Below are 14729 nucleotides of genomic sequence, written 5' to 3'. Positions count from 1 at the left end.
CACAAAGTATACAAGGGTAATATTTCTACAAATAGATTATTTTATTGGCATAGGGCATAAAGCTGATTCATATTTGAGTTACACTCACAATGTCCAAAAACATAATGGGCTGAAAATTGTCACTCTATAACAAAATACACAGGTAAAAACAAAACCTAAATAATGCTATGGAAAGTCTCATACAAAAAGAAGCATATTATTATGAAATTATAAAACCAGAATGAGACAAAATATAACCCCAAAAATTCTATATAAATACCGATGAATTATTATTTAAAAAAAATTTTTTTAATGTTTTATTTATTTCTAGGAGAGAGAGAGAGACAGCGTGAGCAGGGGAGGGTCGGAGAGAGAGGGAGACACAGAATCCGAAGCAGGCTCCAGGCTCCGAGCTGGCAGTCAGCACAGAGCCCGACGCGGGGCTTGAACCCACGAACCGCGAGATCATGACCTAAGCGAAAGTCGGACGCTTAACCGACTAAGCCACCCAGGCGCCCCACGATGAATTATTTTAATGAAACCTACTATAATTTTACATTAAAGCTTATTTACTTGGACAGATAGCACAAGCTGGGGAAGGAGAAAGAGAGAGAGTCCCAAGCAGGGTTGCATTGACAGCACAGACCCTGATTCAGGGTCCCAACTCAGGAAGAGTGAGATCATAACCTGAATTGAAATAGAGATAGACTCTTAACTGACTGAGGCACCCAGGTGCTCCTGTGTGTGTGTTTGTATACATATTATATATATATATATAATTTAAAATTTTTTAATATGCTTATTTATTTTTGAGATAGATCATGCCAGAGAGCACAAGCAGGGGAAGGTTACAAAGAAAGGGAGACATAGAATCTGGGGCAGGTTCCAGGCTCTGAGCTTGATGCACAAAGCACAGAGCCTGAAGCAGGGCTCTAACTCAGGAACCTTGAGACTATTACTTGAGCCAAAGTCAGACCCTTATTGACTGAGCCACCCAAGCACCCTGAGCTGTAATTTTATTTTTTTCTTTTTCTTTTTCTTTATTTATTCTCTTCTTTTATAGTTTATTGTCAAGTTGGTTTCCATATAACACCCAGTGCTCATCCCAACAAGTGCCCTCCTCCATGCCCATCATCCCTTTTCCCCTCTCCTCCATCTCCATCAGCCCTCAGGTTGTTCTCAGTATTCAAGAGTCTCTGATGGGGGCGCCTGGGTGGCTTTGTCGGTTAAGCGTCCGACTTTCGCTTAGGTCATGATCTCGCGGTTCGTGGGTTCGAGCCCCGCGTCGGGCTTTGTGCTGACTGCCAGCTCAGAGCCTTGAGCCTGTTTCAGAGTCTGTGACTCCCTCTCTCTCTGACCCTCCCCTGCTCACGCTGTCTCTCTCTCTCTCTCTCCTAGAAATAAATTAAAAAAATAAAAAATAAAAAGAGTGTCTGATGGTTTGCCTCTCTCCTTCTCCCCAACTATTTTTTCCCCTTCTCCTCCCCCATGGTCCTCTGTTAAGTTTCTACCGTTCTACTTATAAGTGAAAACATATGGTATCTGTCCTTCTCTGCCTGACTTATTTCGCTCAGCATAACACCCTCGAGTTCCATAAACGGTGCTACGCATGGCCAGATTTCATTCTTTCACATTGTCATGTAGTATTCCATTGTATAGACAAACCACATCTTCTTGATGCACTCATCAGTTGATGGACATTTAGGGTCTTTTCATGATTTGGCTCTTGTTGAAAGTGCTGCTATGAACATTGCGGTTACATGTGCCCCTATGCATCAGTACTCCTGTATCCTTTAGGTAAATTCCTAGCTGTGCTATTGCTGGATCGTAGGGGAGTTCTATTGTTAATGTTTTGAGGAACCTCCACACTGTTTTCCAGAAGGGCTGCACCAGTTTACGTTCCCACTAACAGTGTAGGAGGGTGCCCGTTTCTCCATATCCTTGCTAGCATCTATAGTCTCCTGATTTGTTCTTTTTAGCCACTCTGACCAGCATGAGGTGGTATCTCAGTGTGGTTTGATTTGTATTTCCCTGATGATGAGTGATGCAGAGGATCGTTTCATGTGTCTGTCGTCCATCTGGATGTCCTCTTCTGAAAACTGTTCATGACTTCTGCCCATTTCTTCACTGGATTGTTTGTTTTTCGGGTGTGGAGTTTGGTGAGTTCCTTATAGGTTTTGAATACTAGCCCTTTATCTGATATGTCATTTGCAACTATCTTTTCCCATTCTGTTGTTTGACTGTTAGTTTTATTGATTGTTTCCTTTGATGTGCAGAAGCTTTTTATCTTGATGAGGTCCCAGTAGTTTATTTTAGCTCTTGATTCCCTTGCCTTTGGGGATGTGTCAAGTAAGAAATTGCTGCGGTTGAGGTAAAGGAGGTTGCTTCCTACTTTCTCCTCTAGGGTTTTGATGGTTTCTTGTCTCACGTTCAGGTCCTTTATCCATTTTGAGTTTATTTTGTGTATGGTGTGAGAAAATGATGTAGTTTCATTCTTCTGCATGTTGTCCAGTTCTCCCAGCACCATCTGTGAAAGAGGCTGTCTTTTTTCCATTGGATATTCTTTCCTGCTTTGTCAAAGATTAGTTGGCTGTACATTTTTGGGTCCAATTCTGAGTTCTGTTTTTCTATTCCATTGGTCTATGTATCTGTTTTTGTGCCAATACCATAGTGTCTTGATGATGACAGCTTTGTAGTAGAGGCTAAAGTCTGGGATGGTGATGACTCCCGTTTTGGTTTTCTTCTTCATTACTTTGGCTATTCAGGGTCTTTTGTGGTTCCATACAAATTTTAGGATAATTTGTTCTAGTTTTGAGAAGAATGTTGGTGCTATTTTGATTGGGATTGCATCGAATGTGTAGATGGCTTTGGGTAGTAATGACATTTTAACAATATTTATTCTTCTGATCCGTGAACATGGAGTGTTTTTCCATTTCTTTGTGTCTTTTTCAATTTCCTTCATAAGTTTTCTATAGTTTTCATCATACAGATCTTTTACATCTTTGGTTAGGTTTATTCCTAGGTATTTTATGGTTTTTTGTGCAGTTGTGCATGGGATCAGTTTCTTGATTTCTCTTTCTGTTGCTTCATTATTGGTGTATAAAAATGCAACCGATTTTTTTTAATGTTTTTTAAAATTTATTTCTGGAAAGAAAGACAGCATGAGTAGGGGAGGGTCAGAGAGAGAGGGAGACACAGAATCTGAAACAGGCTCCAGGCTCTGAGCTGTCAGCACAGAGCCCGATGCGGGGCTCGAACCCATGAACCGTGAGATCATGACCTGAGCCGAAGTCGGATGCTCAACCAAATGAGCCACCCAGGTGCCCCAAAAATGCAACCGATTTCTGTACATTGATTTTGTACCCTGCAACTTTGCTGAATTCATGGATCAGTTCTAGTAGGCTTCTGCTGTAGTCTGTTGGTTTTCCATGTAGAGTATCATGTCATCTGTGAAAAATGAAAGTTTGACTTCTTTGCGAATTCTGATGCCTTTGATTTCCTTTTGTTGTCTGATGGCTGATGCTAGGACTTCCAGCACTATGTTAAACCACAGTGGTGAGAGTGGACATCCCTGTCGTGTTCCTGATCTCAGGGGGAAATCTCTCTTTTTCCCCATTGAGGATGATGTTAGCTGAGGGCTTCTCATAGATGGCCTTCATGATGTTTAAGTAAGTTCCTTCTATCCCGACTTTCTCGAGGGTCTTTATTAAGAAGCGATGCTGTATTTTGCCAAATGCTTTTTCTGCATCTATCAACAGGACATATGATTTTTTATCTTTTCTTTTTTTAATGTGATGTATCACATTGCTTGATTTGCCAATATTGAACCAGCCCTGTAACACATAATGAATCTCACTTGATCATGGTGGATAATTCTTTTTATATGCTGTTGAATTAGATTTGCTATTTTGCAACTATTTTGTTGAGGACTTTTGCATCTGTATTCATCAGAGATATTGGCCTGTAGTTATCTTTTTTTGCTGGATCTCTGGTTTGGGAATCAAAGTGATGCTGGCTTTGTAGATTGACCCCAAAAGTTTTCCTTCCATTTCTATTTTTTGGACCAGTTTGAGATGAATGGGTATTAACTTTGATTTAAATGTCTGGTAGAATTCCCCAGGGAATCAATCTGGCCCAGGGTTCTTATTTGGGAGATTTTTGATAACTGATTCAATTTCTTCACTAGTTATGGGTCTGTTCAGATTTTCTATCTCTTCACATTTGAATTTTGGTAGTGCTTGTGTGTTTAGGAATTTTTCCATTTCTTCTAGGTTGTCCAGTTGGTTGGCATATAATTTTTTGTATTATTCCCTAATAATTGCTTGTATCTCTGAGGGATTGGTTGTAATAAATCCATTTTCATTCATCATTTTCTCTATTTGGGTGCTTTCTCTTTTCTTTTTGAGAGCCGGCCTAGAGGTTTATCATTTTGTTTATTTTTTCAAAAAAACAACTCTTGGTTTCATTGATCTGTTAAACTGTGGGGTTTTTTTTGGGGGGGGGAATTCTATATTGTTTATTTCTGCCCTGATCTTTATTATTTCTCTTCTTATGCTGGGTTTGGGTTGTTCTTGCTGCTCTGCTTCTAGTTCCTTGTGTGTGCTGTTAGATTTTGTATTTGTGCTTTTTCTAATTTCTTGAAATAGGCCTAGAGTGCGATGTATTTTCCTCTTAGGACTGCCTTTTCCACATCCTAAAGAGTTTGGATTATTGTATTTTCATTTTCATTCGTTTCCATATATTTTTTAAGTTCTTCTCTAATTGCCTGATTGGCCCGTTCGTTGTTTAGCAGAGTGTTCTTTAACCTCCATGTTTTTGGAGGTTTTCCAGACTTCTTCCTGTGATTGATTTCAAGTTTCATAGCATTTTGATCTGAAAGGGTGCATGGTATGATCTGAATTCTTTTATATTTCTTGAGGGCTGCTTTATGACCCAGTATGTGATCCATCTTGGAGAATGTGCCATGTGCACTTGAGAACAAAGTGAATTCCATAGCCTCAGGATGTAGAGTTCTAAATATATCTGTCAAATCCATGTGGTGCAATGTGTCATTCAGGTCCATTGTTTCTTTAGTGATTTTCTGTCTAGTTGATCTATTCATTGTTGTAAGTGCAGTATTAAATTCCCCTGGTGTTAGCTCATTCTTATCCATAAGATTGTTTCTGTTTGTGATTGTTTTATGTTTTTGGGTGCTTCCCAATATTAAGTGCATAGATGTTTATAATTGTTAGCTCTTCCTGATGGATAGACCCTGTAATTATTATATAATGCCCTTCTTCATCCCTTGTTCCTGCGTTTACTTTAAAGTCCAGTTTGTCCGATTTAAGTATAGCTACTCCAGCTTTCTTTTGACTTCCAGTAGCATGATAGGTATTTCTCCATCCCCTTACTTTTAATCTGAAGGTGTCCTCAGTTCTAAAATAGTCTCTTGTAGACAGCAAATAGATGGATCTTGTTTTTGTATCCATCCTGATACCCTATGTCTTTTGATTGAAGCATTTAGTCCATTTACCTTCAGTGTTATTATTAAAAAATACGTGTTTAGGATCATTTTGTTCTCCGTAAGATTTGTGCTTGTAGTGGTGACTCTGGTACCTTGTGATCCTTGCAACAGTTCCCTCACAGAGTCCTCCTTAGAATGTCCCGTAGGGCTCATTTAGTGGTGATGAAATCTTTCAATTTTTGTTTATTTGGGAAAACCTTTATATCTCCTTCTATTATGAATGACAGGCTTGCTGGATAGAGGATTCTAGCCTGCATATTTTTCTGTTAATCACATTGTAGATTTCCTGCTGTTCCTTTCTGGCCTGTCAAGTTTCAGTAGATAGGTCTGTCACCACTCATAGGTTTCCCTTTGTATGTTAGGGCCCTTTTATCCCTAGCTGGTTTCAGAATTCTCTCTTTGTCCTTATATTTTGTCAGTTTCACTATGATATGTCATGCAGAAGATTAATTCAAGTTATGTCTGAGGGGAGTTCTCTGTCCTTCTTGGATCCCCATATTGGGGAATTTCTCAGCTATAATTTGTTCAAGTACCCTTTTTCTCTCTTTTCTTGTGGAATTCCTATGATAAGGATATTGTTCCATTTGATTGTATCTCTCAGTTCTCGAATTCTCCTTTTGTGCTCCTGGATCAAGTTATCTTTCTTTTTCTATAATTGTGTCTTCTAATTCACCTATTCTCCTCTCTGCCTCTTCAATACGTGCAGTGGATGCCTTCGTTTTATTATGTATCTGATTTATAGCATTTTTTAATTCATCACCACTATTTTTAAGGTCCATAGTCTTTGTAGCAGTAGCTTCTCTGGTGTCTTCTATGCCATTTTCATACCTAGCGATTAATTTTATGATTATTGTTCTAAATTCTTGTCCAGTTACATTGCTTATATCTGTTTTGACCAATTCTTTAGCTGTCATTTCTTCCTGGAATTTCTTTAGAGGAGAGTTCATCCGTTTTGTCATTTTGCCTAGCTTTATATCTCTTGTCAGTCTTAAAAGCTTGTTATGTGCTCTGTACCTGTGAGTTCTGCTATATTAAGAGAGACTCATTGACTGTCCATGTCCTGTCTGTTCAGGAAGTGTTCTTCTGATGGTGTCCCTTGGTCTCTCGTTGTGCCTTTGGTTATTTTATTTCCCTACTCATAGTGATATTTGGGACTCTCCACCATGTGTACTTTGGCTTGTTTCTTGAGGTAGCCCTGCAAAGGAAAACAGACAAACACACAGGGAACAAAAGCACAGAAATGCACAGACCAATTAAACAAACAAGCAAACTGAAAGGGGAAAAAACAACAAACAAAAACAACAGAAGACAAAGGATAGCTTAAAAGCATAAAACCAGAAATCCCAACTACAAAGGAAGAGCAAGGTGTAGGCAGTGCTGATGTAGAGAATATCCAAAGAGAGAAATGACAGGTGGGGAGAAAGTGAAATTGAACATTGAAAAGGCAGAGAGACTAAAAGGTTTTACTTAGAGAGAGGGAAAGAGGAGAATATGTTAGGAGGTGAGGAGAAAGAAATGAAGATAATGTTATCCAAAGAAACTATACAGTCTGATTATTCCAGAGAGAGAGAGAGGAAAAGGAAGGTAATGACAGAGGTGTAGAATATGGATCAAGAGAGTGGATTAAATGTGAATGTTAAACCAAACCAATGACCAGAGTGCCCAGTCCAGGGGAGGGGTGATATAAGAATGAGATAAGGGCAAATATATCTGAATAGCAAGAATTGGTCTAGAGTTAATCACGGCAATGCATCAATGTTGGTCTTTCCCCAGGCTCCAGGAAAAAATGGGGGGGGGGGGGCAGCTCTCCATCATGGATGGGTGTGGTTGGGTGTAGGCAGGTCTCCCCTCCACTGCAGGTCAGTGGGCCACTCTCTGAGGTCCCACCTGGCAGTTTTGGGGAGAAAAATGGCAATGCCCCAGTCCCTTCTCGAACCAAATGTTGCAAATCACTCTTTTGGGTCCAATCTCTCTTTGCCATAGGTGTAACCAAGGTGGGCCGTGTTCTGTGCCCCAAGCCCTGCCTCGTTTTCAGATCGTAGTCCGTATGCGTTATTGCTACCACCTGAAATGTAATCCCACAGGATGGGCCGCTTCCTAGCTGTGGGTCGAGTAGTGGGAGCAGGGGAGTAGTTTCTCCTGGTGCTGGCTGGGACTGGGGCACCCAGCCCAAAGACAGCACAACAGCTAGAGTTAGGATCACTCTCTGAATGCCCTGTGGTTAGACATGGGATCATAGGATCCCTCTCTGTCAGGTCTGAGGGTTTTCTCTTCTCCAGGGACAGTGCTATGAGCAGTTTCAGCCAACTCTTTCTCTTTCCCTCGTCTCTCTGTGGAGAGGGCTTCTTCCCCTCTGCCTCCAGGTCCCGGTCTGTTTTTGTCTTCCCCAGTTCTCAATCATGCACCTATGAAGCTGTCTTCTTTGTGGACTCTGTCTCATCCTGCCAGACTCTTGTGGTTCAGTGTCCTATGTCTTCATCCCTTCTTTGAGAAATGTAGGTGGGCTAAAAGTACAGAGCTCCCTATTTCTCTGCCATCTTGCCTCCCACCCCTGTAGCTATAATTATAAACTGTGAAGGTGTTCCCATGAGAAAAGCAACATTTTGAATTATTGGCATGTCTTCATGAACAGTAAAATTATGAAAAATATTCATAAAATCAACCGTGGGAAGCTCTAATGAAAACTTTTATGAATGAAGCACTTAAAGACATTTAAAAATGTATAGATCCCTCCTATTACACAGAATTTAAGGGTATAATCCATTCGTTAGAATTAAGGAAATAAAAACTTTTCCCTTTTTTTAATTTTTTTAAGATTATGTTTAAAGAGAGAGAATTCCAGGCAGGCACCACACTATCAGGGCAGAGCGGGATGCCGAGCTGGAACTCACAAGCCACAAGTGACAACCTGAGCTGTAGTGAAGTCAGATGCTTAACGCTCTGAGCCACTGAGGTCCCCCAAAACTTTTCATTTCTGAATAAATAAACACCATCAAAGTTGTAAAATAGGCCAACAATCACTTTATAAATAGAATCCTTGGGTTAAATTAAGATATATTGAGTAAAGTAGAAAAACTAATGGCTCCTTTTTCCAGAGGTTGAAGTTGTCTAATTTTAGTTTTGTGTATAAGAAATTTTAATTGTATTCATCTGATAGTAGAAATTGGAATGATGTTACTTTCGTTACCTTTCAGGTATATCTTCAAACGATACCCAGAGCCTCCTTCCAAAGAGGTGCATGGAAACTATTTTCCAAAGAGTGTCAGTGGATAGATACATACATAGTGCCCTTGCGAATGGAAACTTAATATACTGGAACAGTGTTGGGGTGGGTGAAAGGCATCAGAGATGCCATGAAGCACATATCGAAATGGAGGCAACAGCCCATAGGAAGATTTTCATCACCCACAATAGTGAAGGATATAAAACATTTTGGAAAACCACCTTTTCAAAGTCCACCACTTCTGGAAAGCAATGTATTTCTATAGTCAAAGGCTCAAATCAAACAGTCAAACATACATATTTGCAGAACAAAAATGTAGAAAATCCAGGTGACCAAGTACATGCTGAAAATAATTATTTGTACCATTTTGACAATAGGATTGCATTGAGCTCTCAGTCAAATATTTCTGAAAATCAGAGATTTAAATATGAAGAAAAAAGTGGTAAGTGGTATCCATTTGGCGGGTACTTCACTGAGCAGTCAACCTTAGAAGGTAAACACAAGATTTTCAGTGAAAACAGAATTGGTCAGTGCAGTAAATCTGAGAAAATATTTAACCAGGGTTCAAACATTAATAAATGTCTGAGGACTCATTCTCCAGAGAGCCATTATGAATGCAATAAATGTAGGGAAGTCTTTTATCAAAGCTCCAAACTTATTTTACATAAGAGAATACATATGAGAGAGAACCTAAATAAATATAAAGAATGTGGGAAAATTCTTAACCAGTCCTCCAATGTTGGTGACCATCAGAGGATTCATGTGGGAAAAAAACATAACATATGTAATAAACCTGGGAACATGTTTAGTCATTCATCAAAACTATCTATAAATAAAACAATCCATAGTGGTCAGAAAGGTTACATTTGTAAGGAATGTGGCAAAGCCTTTAAGTGGCCCTCAAGATTAATTCCACATCAGCGAATGCATACTGGCAAGAAACTTTACAAATGTGAAGAATGTGGTAAAACACATAGGCGAATCGTTAATGGAGAAAAACTTTACAAATGTCAAGAAAGTGGCAAGTCCTTTAACTGGCACTCATACTTTATTGGACATCATAAAGTTCATGCTGGAGAGAAACCTTACCAATGTAAAGAATGTGGCAAGGCCTTTACCCACCCCTCAAACCTTATTGTACATAAGAGAATTCACACTGGAGAGAAACCTTACGAATGTAAAGAATGTGGCAAGGCCTTTACCCAGTCCTCACCCCTTATTATACATCAGAGAATCCACACTGGAGAGAAACCTTACGAATGTAAAGAATGTGGCAAGGTCTTTAGACAGCAGTCAACCCTTATTCAACATCAGAAAATCCATACTGGAGAGACACCTTATCAATGTCAACAATGTGGCAAAGCCTTTAGGCAGTACTCAAACCTCAGTGAGCACTACAGAAGTCATACTGGAGAGAAACCAATGTGAAGAATGTGGGAAGATCTTTACCCAACACCGGAATCTTATTCAATGGCACAGAATTGATGCTTGAGAGAAACCTTACCAATCTAAGGAATGTGGGAATACCTTTATTCCAGGTTAAGCTTCATTCTGTATCAAAGAATTTATACTGGAGGAAAAGACTGAAAAATGTATAGAATGTGGTAAAATTTTTAGGACTGCTCAACCTTTACTCAGTATCACAGATTTCAGACTGAGGAGAAACATACAAAGGAAAGAATGTGCCCAGCATATTAGCTGAAACTCACAACTTGGTCAGTATCCTTATTGTCTTTCAGGATCAAAACCCTAAATTACAGAGAAAGTTGCACAGCCTTTAACCAGAACTCAATCCTTAATATTTCAACGTGCACGCTAGATATAAGCCCTACAAACAAAATAAGGAAAGTCTTCATATTTAATGTACACTTTAGGAGATACCAGGGAGTCTATAAAAGTAATTTGAAAGCTATAAATACTTAGAAAAGTATTTAATTGAACATCAAAAGTCATCACAAAAGTCAGAGAAAGAGCAGTATGTCAGTCACTATTCAGATATTGCATCAAAATATTTATTATAAGGAATAATACAAAGTTAAACACTTTTCAAAATGTATATGGTATTATGCTTCAAAAGATTAAGTGGATGAATTATTGCATAAATATAACTAATTTCATTCTGAGTTTTTTTGGGAGACCTTGGTGGATCAGTTTGTTGTGTCTAACTTCGGCTCAGGTCATGATCTCCCAGGTCATGAATTCAAGCCCCATGTCAGGCTTCATGCTCAGACCCTGGAGGTTGCTTCAGATTCCGTGTCTCCCTCTCACTCTTTATCTCCCCACTAGCACTCTGTTTGTCTCTCTATCTCTCAAAAATTAAACATTTTTAAGAGTTAAGAAATGGTTCTCTCCCCTTCAAATCCATCCTGACATGATTACTAAATATTAATGTATTTTTATTCAATTTCCTTCTGAAATTCATTCCTTCAGAAATTATGTGGCTGATTGTTTCTGCATCAAAGGTATGACATGTCCTCCCTAGGTGTGACTCCTGTAATTTACTATGGAAGATGAAGGACATGACACATAATATATAAAGGAAAACTAATTCAGATGCTATTTGTGGTTATAACATTGATGTAAGTTACCATGAAATAGGTGTTCAGAAGATCATTTTTCTCCCTGTATTAAAATAAAATCTTGGATGTTATAAATAAGATAACTCGCCAATTGGTCTTTAAAGATAAAGAGGTGGTAGTGCAGTAAAACAGTGATGTGTCTTCATTACAGCAATAGTTAGAAGGAGGAAAGGTCAGTTATGTGAGTGAAATGAAATCTTCACACAACCAGAAAGGGGATAGCTAACTCTTCCCCAAAGTGGGGTAAAATTGTATATACAAATTGTTTATGCTTTAAACAGTTTTTATTATGCTTCTACTTTAGGCCAATAACAAAGATGCTCAAATCATGATGAATTTTCATTTCATCCTACAGTCTTATGCTGCTTCTTCCCTAGGATTTTTTTGAATATACTTTGTCAAGTTGGTATCCATATAACACCCAGTGCTCAGACCAAGTGCCGTCCTCCATGCCCATCACCCCCCTCCTCCCCCACTCCCATCAACCCTCAGTTATAAGTATTTAAGAGTCTCTTGTAGTTTGCCTCCCTCCCTCTCCCCAACTATTTTTTTCCCTTTCCCTTCTCCAGGGTCCTCTGTTAAGTTTCTCCTGTTCCACTTATAAGTAAAAACATATGGTTTCTGTCTTTCTCTGCCTGACTTATTTCACTTAACATAACACCTTCGAGTTCCATCCACGTTGCTACAAATGGCCAGATTTCATTCTTTCTCATTGCCATGGAGTATTCCATTGTATAGATAAACCACATCTTGATCCATTCGTCAATTGATGGACATTTAGGCTATTTCCATGATTTGGCTATTGTGGAGAGTGCTGCTATGAACATTCGGGGTACATGTGCCCCTATGCATCAGCACTCCTGTATCCCTTGGGTAAATTCCTAGCAGTGCTATTGCTAGGTCACAGGGGAGTTCTATTAATTTTTTGAGGAACCTCCACACTGTTCCAGAGGGTCTGTACCAGTTTACATTCCCACCAACAGTGCAGGAGGGTGCCCGTTTCTCCACATCCTCGCCAGCATCTAGAGTTCTCTGATGTGCTCATTTTAGCCACTCTGACTGGCGTGAGGTGGTATCTCAGTGTGGTTTTGATTTGTATTTCCCTGATGAGGAGGGATGCTGAGCATCGTTTCATGTGTCCGTTGGCCATCTGGATGTCCTCTTTGGAGAAGTGTCTGTTCATGTCTTCTGCCTATTTCTTCACTGGATTAATTGTCTTTTTCGTGTGTGGAGTTTGGGGAGTTCTTCATAGATTTTGGATACTAGCCCTTTATCTGACATGTCATTTGCAACTATCTTCCCATTCTGTCAGTTGCCTATTAGTTTTATTGTTTCCTTTGACGTGCAGAAGCTTTTTATGTTGATGAGGTCCCAATAGTTCATTTTTGCTTTTAATTCCCTTGCCTTTGGAAATGTGTCGAGGAAGAAATGGCTGCGGCTGAGGTCAAGGAGGTTGTTTCCTGCTTTCTCTCCAGGGTTTTGATGTTTCCTGTCTCACATTCAGGTCCTTCAACCATTTTGAGTTTATTTTTGTGTATGGTGTAAGAAAGTGGTCTAGTTTCATTCTTTTGCACATTGCTGTCCAGTTCTCCCAGCACCATCTGTTAAAAAGGCTTTTTTTCTCATTGGATACTCTTTCCTGCTTTGTCAAAGATTAATTTGCCATACATTTGTGGGTCCAATTCTGGGTTCTCTATTCTATTGGTCTATGTGTCTGTTGTGCCAATATCATACTGTCTGGATGATTACAGCTTTGTAATAGAGGCTAAATTCTGGGATTGTGATGCCTCCCATTTTGGTTTTCTTCAATATTACTTTGGCTATTTGGGGTGTTTTGTAGTTTCATACAATTTTAATTCTAGTTTTAAGAAGAATGCTGGTGCTATTTTGATTGGGATTGCACTGAATGTGTAGATGGCTTTGGGTAGTAATCACATTTTAACAATATTTTTTCTTCTGATCCATGAGCAAGGTATGTTTTTCCATTTCTTTGTGTCTTCCTCAATTTGCTTCATAAGTTTTCTACAGTTTTCAGCCTACAGATTTTTACAACTTTGGTTAGGTTTATTCCTAGGTATTTTATGGTTTTTTTGTGCAATTGTGAATGGGATCAGTTTTTTTATTTCTCTTTCTGTTGTTTCATTATTGGTATATAAGAATGCCACTGATTTCTCTACATTGGTTTTGTACCCTGCAACTTTATTCAATTCATGTGTCAGTTCTAGCAGACTTTTGGTAGCATCTGTCAGGTTTTCCACGTAGAGTATCATGTCATCTGGGAAAAATGAAAGTTTGACTTCATCTTTGCCAATTCTTATGCCTTTTATTTCCTTTTGTTGTCTGATGGCTGATGCTAGGACTTCCAGCACTATGTTAAACAACAGTCATGAGAGTGGAAACCCCTGTCGTGTTCCTGATCTCAGAGGAAAATCTCAGTTTTTCACCGTTGAGGATGATGGGCTTTTCATAAATGGCTTTTATGATGTTTAAGTAGGTTCCTTCTATCCCGACTTTCTCCAGGGTCTTTATTAGGAAAGGATGCTGTATTTTGTCAAAAGCTTTTTCTGCATCTATCGACAGGATCATATGGTTTTTATCTTTTCTTTTGTTAATGTGATGTATCACATTTATTTGCGAATATTGAACCAGCCCTTTAGCCCAGGAATGAATCCAACTTGATCATGGTGAATAATTCTTTTCATATGCGGTTGAATTAGATTTGCTAGTATCTTGTTGAGGATTTCTGCATCTGTATTCATCAGGGATAGTGGCCTGTAGTTCTTTTCTTTTTTTCTTTTTCTTTTCTTTCTTTTTTGTTGTTGTTGTTGTTGTTGTTGTTGCTAGGTCTCCATCTGGCTTGGGAATCAAAGTAATGCTGGCTTTGTAGAATGAGTACGAAAGTTTTCCTTCCATTTCTATTTTTTGGACGAATTTGAGATGAATGGGTATTAACTTTGATTTAAATGTCTGGTAGAATTCCCCAGGGAAGCCATCTGCCTCAGGGTTCTTATTTGTTGGGAGATTTTTGATAACTGATTCAATTTCTTCACTAGTTATGGGTCTGTTCAGATTTTCTATCTCTTTCCATTTGAATTTTGGTAGTGTGTGTGTTTAGGAATTGTCCATTTCTTCTAGGTTGTCCAGTTTGTTGGTATCTAATTTTTCATGGTATTCCCTGATAATTGCTTGTATTTCTGAGAGATTGGTTGTAATAAATTCATTTTCTTTCGTGATTTTGTCTATTTGGGTGCTCTCTCTTTTCTTTTTGAGAAGCCTGGGTAGAGGTTTGTCAATTTTATTTATTCAAAAAATCAAGTCTTGATTTCATTGATCTGTTTAACTGTTTTTTGGATTCTATATTATTTATTTATGACCTGATCTTTATTATTACTCTTCTGCTGGGTTTGGGGTGTTCTTGCTGCTTTGCTTGTAGTTCCTTGTGGTG

The 14729-nt window shown here is 38.9% G+C and overlaps 2 protein-coding genes across 2 annotated transcripts in view; both read left to right on the top strand.

Annotated features, from left to right (window-relative positions):
• LOC120222055 (zinc finger protein 595-like) overlaps window positions 1-14729 on the top strand; it is a 202455-nt gene that overhangs the window by 173625 nt on the left and 14101 nt on the right. The window lies entirely within an intron of this gene.
• LOC120222059 (zinc finger protein 675-like) lies at window positions 8916-10906 on the top strand. The gene is given in 2 exon segments (XM_039219744.1): window positions 8916-10126; window positions 10128-10906. Coding segments are annotated over 2 exon segments (813 nt in total). The 5' UTR covers window positions 8916-9383; the 3' UTR covers window positions 10198-10906.

This window comes from Hyaena hyaena, unplaced genomic scaffold (assembly GCF_003009895.1).
Source record: "Hyaena hyaena isolate Hyena2069 unplaced genomic scaffold, ASM300989v1 scaffold_838, whole genome shotgun sequence".
NCBI classification, from domain to species: Eukaryota; Metazoa; Chordata; class Mammalia; order Carnivora; family Hyaenidae; genus Hyaena; species Hyaena hyaena.
This window is presented reverse-complemented; position numbering and strand designations above follow the sequence as displayed.